Genomic DNA, 5104 nt, shown 5'->3' with positions numbered 1-5104 from the left:
CCAATAACATAAGACCTCTGATAAACATTAGTTTACAAATTTGATTTAAAATTTTGATTTCCTAACATTATTCTTTAAAAAAGCCACCCATCAAAAAATAATAAAATAGATAAAAAGAAAAAAATAATGACACAGAGACGGATCATTTTTATCATATTCATATTTATACAATCCTCGGAACATCGCGAGCTTTCTAAACTCCGAAAATACTTTGCATCGATTCTCCGATCGCCGGAAAATAAACTCCGGAGACCCAATGCGACGGAAGCGACAATCCAAGCAGCGAACTGTCTGAGCCATTCTCTTAGTATTCGCAATGTCGTTGTACGACGCGGCGTTTGTGAACTCGCAGCTCTCGAAACCGACATCAATCTTTGGGCTCCGTCTCTGGGTCGTCATTGGAATCCTTGTCGGTTCTCTGATAGTCCTGATCCTTTTCCTCCTCTCCCTCTGCCTCACCTCTCGTCATCGCTCCCGGGCCCACAAGGCCAAGGCCAAGCCCACCGCCGCCGACTTGCCCCCTACTCCAGTCAAATCGAAGGAAATCCAGGAAATCGTCAACGACCTCCACGTCGAGATCGGGAAGCCGGAGCACCGGGTGGTGGTGTATTCGGACCGGGCGTCGAGCGGGGAGAGCAGGGGGACATTGAATAGCGGGTGCGAGACGGCGTCGTTTGGTAGCGGGAATGTGGTGGGGCCGGAGGTGTCGCATCTGGGTTGGGGGAGATGGTACACTCTGAGGGAGCTGGAGGCGGCGACGAATGGGTTGTGTGAGGAGAATGTGATTGGGGAAGGAGGGTATGGGATTGTTTACAGTGGGATTCTCAGTGACGGGACTAAAGTTGCTGTCAAGAACTTGTTGAATAACAGGTACTTAGTTTTTATTTATTTTTTACAATTTTCTTCGAAGATTGAAACTTTTATTTATTTATTTATTTTTTTTTTGTGAATTTTGTTATTTCTGGATTGATTTGGATATGGGTTGGTGGGGTTTTTCTGATTAGACAATATTTGATGATGAATTTTGGATGTTAGATGATGAATTTTTGATGTTTTTATTGTAATATTTGACATTAGATTGATTATTTTCAGTTGAATTATGCTTGGTTGCTGAAAAATAGAAGTTTTTTTTGGCGTTGGGATATGTCTCATAATTGTGATACAATTTTTACAATGATAGAGAGATGGGTTAGGTGTAACAGTATCAAGTTTTTCTGGTCTGAGTAACTGTAAGAAGTTGACTTCAAGGATTTTTTTCTTCCTCTGTGTGTATATATACACATACATATATGTACTATATATTTTAGTTCTGTTTCTGCATTTTCTCGGCAACCAAACAGGGTACTTCTGTGTGTCCGCGTTTCACTGTTCGGTTATCTATTATTACTGAGTCCCTTTTTTCCAGTTATTCTTGTCTTGCGTTTGTTAGAATGGTGCTGTAAAGTTGCATACTTGCTGAAAAAGAAACCAACCCATCTTCTTTTTAAGTTTCTTGTGCTTAGTCAAGCTTGAATTGATGAAGATGTTATCAGAATCAGTTCCTCACTTTACTCTCTCTTCACACAGCACAATTTGACTTATCTCAAATGTCTTTTCGTTGTCACTGTTCGTACTTTAGTGTGTATGGCTGCATTGCGAACGATTAACTGATTGGTACTTTGTGCCTTGCCTTTTGGATATCCCAATATCTTTTATGCATGTGAGTTACGCATTTGCTTATGATACTGGTTGATCTTCAGGGGTCAAGCAGAGAAGGAATTTAAAGTGGAGGTGGAAGCAATTGGGCGTGTGAGACACAAAAATCTTGTAAGATTACTTGGATACTGTGTTGAGGGTGCATACAGGTACTGATGTTTTATCTTATAATTTGAGTTTGAGGTTCTTGTTGTGTGTTTAGAGATGTTATATAAGTTCTGGTTTCTTTCGTAGGATGCTTGTGTATGAGTACGTTGACAATGGCAATCTGGATCAGTGGCTTCATGGGGATGTTGGTGAAGTCAGCCCACTAACATGGGATATCCGTATGAATATTATACTGGGAACAGCAAAAGGGTATTCGGATTAAATTAGTTTTGCTCGACTATTCTTTTACTTTCTCAAAAAGAATAAGATAGATTCATATTGATGTATGTAAGTGACCTTTGGGTTTCCCTCATTGTGTAGGTTGGCCTATCTTCATGAGGGTCTTGAACCAAAGGTTGTTCATCGAGATGTGAAATCTAGCAACATACTAATTGATCGCCAGTGGAACCCCAAAGTAGTCTGATTTTGGGCTTGCTAAGCTCCTGTGCTCTGAGAACAGTTATGTGACAACTCGAGTGATGGGAACATTTGGGTTAGTTCTCATTTTCATTTAATATTTTATTTACAAATTTATCTTATCATATGCATAGAGTCATATGTGCTTGAAAATCAATCTTATATTTGGTGGTTACTTTAGTTATGTTGCACCGGAATATGCTTGCACGGGAATGCTGAATGAGAAGAGTGATGTTTATAGCTTTGGAATACTTATTATGGAGCTTATATCCGGGAGAAGCCCTGTTGATCATAGTCGACCACAAGGAGAGGTTAGGTTTTGACCCTCTCTAACCCCCCCAACCAAAACCCCCCTCATGTATCAAGTTTTCTTCCCCTGCTACAAACTGTAATTGAATTTAATGAATATTATCAGGTGAATCTAGTTGAATGGTTAAAAACCATGGTTGGGAAACGAAAAGCAGAGGATGTGGTTGATCCCAAGCTGCAAGAGATGCCTGCTTCAAAAGCACTTAAACGTGCTCTGTTGGTTGCTCTTCGATGTGTTGATCCTGATGCCACAAAAAGGCCAAAAATGGGACATGTGATCCACATGCTCGAGGCTGATGACTTGCTATTCCGTGATGTATGTACAATTGAAAACTAATCTCATGATTCTTGATCGCTGTCTGTTCTTAATATAAAACTCCTTATCCAATGTCATTGACATGCAGGAACGCCAACCTGGTAGAGATACGTCCTGATCAGACCCTGATTCTCAACAGGACAATCACGTTGTTGTGAAGATAAATGATAAACACTTGAACGAAAGGATTTCTGATACTAGCGAAGGTTATACTGGTAGGAACCATCACCAACCTACAAGGTGGAGATAATGCCCCGAGAGGATTGCGTGACTAACATCTTTATCTCCAGGTTTCTGAATCTCATATTTCTTCTACCCTGATTTTTGTTGTATGTTCACTAATTTAAATCCTTTTCCTCCTTAATTGCATATTTTTTAGGATGTGCACCTAATTCGGATGCACTTGTACAATTCAAACAATTTGTTCTTCATTCTCATAGGAAGTATAATTCATTACTGTTGCTTTGCTTGTAAAAACAAGATATATCATTAGTGTTGCATCAAAAAATATATAATTATATATAAGTGTATGTATGTATGTATGTATTCTTTCTCGGTTTAGGCATTGATAAAGTTACTTATGTGCATTCCCTTTCAATTTGATTGTCCACACTCCCAGTTGCGTTAAGGAATGAATTGTTTAATACTTGTATTGTTCATGTTGGCTTCCAACTTCCTGTCACCATCAATGCCAGCCTCAATGTTAGATGGTGATGAGCTGTAGACCCCTTAACGAGGACGCACAAATAAAAATGGTTGTAAACTTTCAATTTGAGTGACACGAAGTCGACAATAAATTGTATATGTAAGGGTTTGTTCCCTTTCATTGACGTCTTAGTGTTTCTCAGATCACTTTTAATTAAACGTTTTGTACAATTTCACGCTTGTGTATACTCCCTAAATTAACATGATGTTTAGGTCTACTTTTATAGAAATCACTTTTGGTTATAAGCGATTTTATTAGAAAGTGCTCTTATTAAATGTTGAAATTTTTATTGAAAATCCAGGTACTTTTTTAAAAAGCATGTAGCAAGTTATCCAGAAAACACTTCTAGGACCCTTTTGCTTTTTGCTTCACCAATGCAATCGGCTGATTTGTTTTTCTTCTAGTGTTTATATTATGTTAATTGTTTATTTATAGCATGTTGAGTTGATGCGTTTTTCTTCTAGTGTTTATATTTTTGACCTTTTCAATGCATTTGTTTGCGTAGCGTAAAGGTTGAAATGTTTGACTTGGGCATGAAATTTAGTCAAAAAAGCCATGTTCAGCTGGGGCCAATATTCCCAAATAATTGCCAACAATTCTCAAACTTAGTGTGAGATTTACTTTTAACACTTATTAGTAAGCAATGAGTCTTTTGCTTTAACAATTGCCGACTCATTTGTGCTTCATGTAGAAGCACCCAATCACTTTTCTCTAACTAACAATGAAAATGACAACTGTTGGCAGTGATTAACTTTGCAAGTTGTGACCCATATTCCTAAATAATACAACTTGTAGGTTCCACTAGGGGTGGTTCGGTATTAGATCTCAAATTAAAAATGGAATCTCGAATTCCAAACTAAAAATTTTTATGACGGGAATTGAAAGATCAATTCTAAATCGAAATTTTGGTATTCCTAATCTTCGGGATTCCTAAAATATTTTCAGCATTTTGGGATGGATCGGGATTGCGTTTTGGCTTTTGGGCTTTTGGTTCGGTTTGGTTTGATTCAAGATTCTTGAACCATTGAATGTGTAATCCCGATTTCCATACTGAATGGTTCGAAATCGATTCGGTATGGATCCCAAAAATTCGGTACTTTCGGTTTGAGAATTTTTCGGTATAGGATTGGAATTTTTTTAGTTTGGTTTGGAATTTTCGGGAAAATTTTCCAAGCCTAAGCACCATTAACATTAGGAAAATTTTATTTAAACTCATTTAACTTGTCTTTACACTCAACTTACTCTTTGCACCCATATTATTTTTAATTAAATTATCAATATCTCTTTAAACCCAAAATTTACTACCTAAAGTGTAACGACTCGTTCCCAATTATTATGATTTTTATAATTTTAAAAAGTGAATTTATGAAAACGCCCTTCGAGACAAAGTGTTGATTTTTGTTGACTATCGTGTCATGTCACGTAAGGTTCATTTTCTTGGTGTATTCCGTAGTACTCATCGATATGGACGCGTATGCGTAAACGGATCATGATTTAGAGTTATAACGAATGAG

At 37.6% G+C, this 5104-nt stretch overlaps 1 protein-coding gene across 1 annotated transcript; it reads left to right on the top strand.

Annotated features, from left to right (window-relative positions):
- Positions 1–215: 215 nt before the first annotated feature.
- On the top strand, positions 216–3409 carry LOC103956307 (probable serine/threonine-protein kinase At1g01540). The gene is given in 8 exon segments (XM_048564898.1): positions 216–870; positions 1740–1844; positions 1930–2052; positions 2164–2260; positions 2262–2335; positions 2441–2570; positions 2675–2884; positions 2973–3409. Coding segments are annotated over 8 exon segments (1323 nt in total). The 5' UTR covers positions 216–316; the 3' UTR covers positions 3003–3409.
- Positions 3410–5104: the final 1695 nt, after the last annotated feature.

The sequence above is a fragment of a genome, unplaced genomic scaffold, assembly GCF_019419815.1.
Source record: "Pyrus x bretschneideri cultivar Hongxiangsu unplaced genomic scaffold, Pyrus_bretschneideri_v1 Contig4, whole genome shotgun sequence".
NCBI lineage: Eukaryota > Viridiplantae > Streptophyta > Magnoliopsida > Rosales > Rosaceae > Pyrus > Pyrus x bretschneideri.
This window is presented reverse-complemented; position numbering and strand designations above follow the sequence as displayed.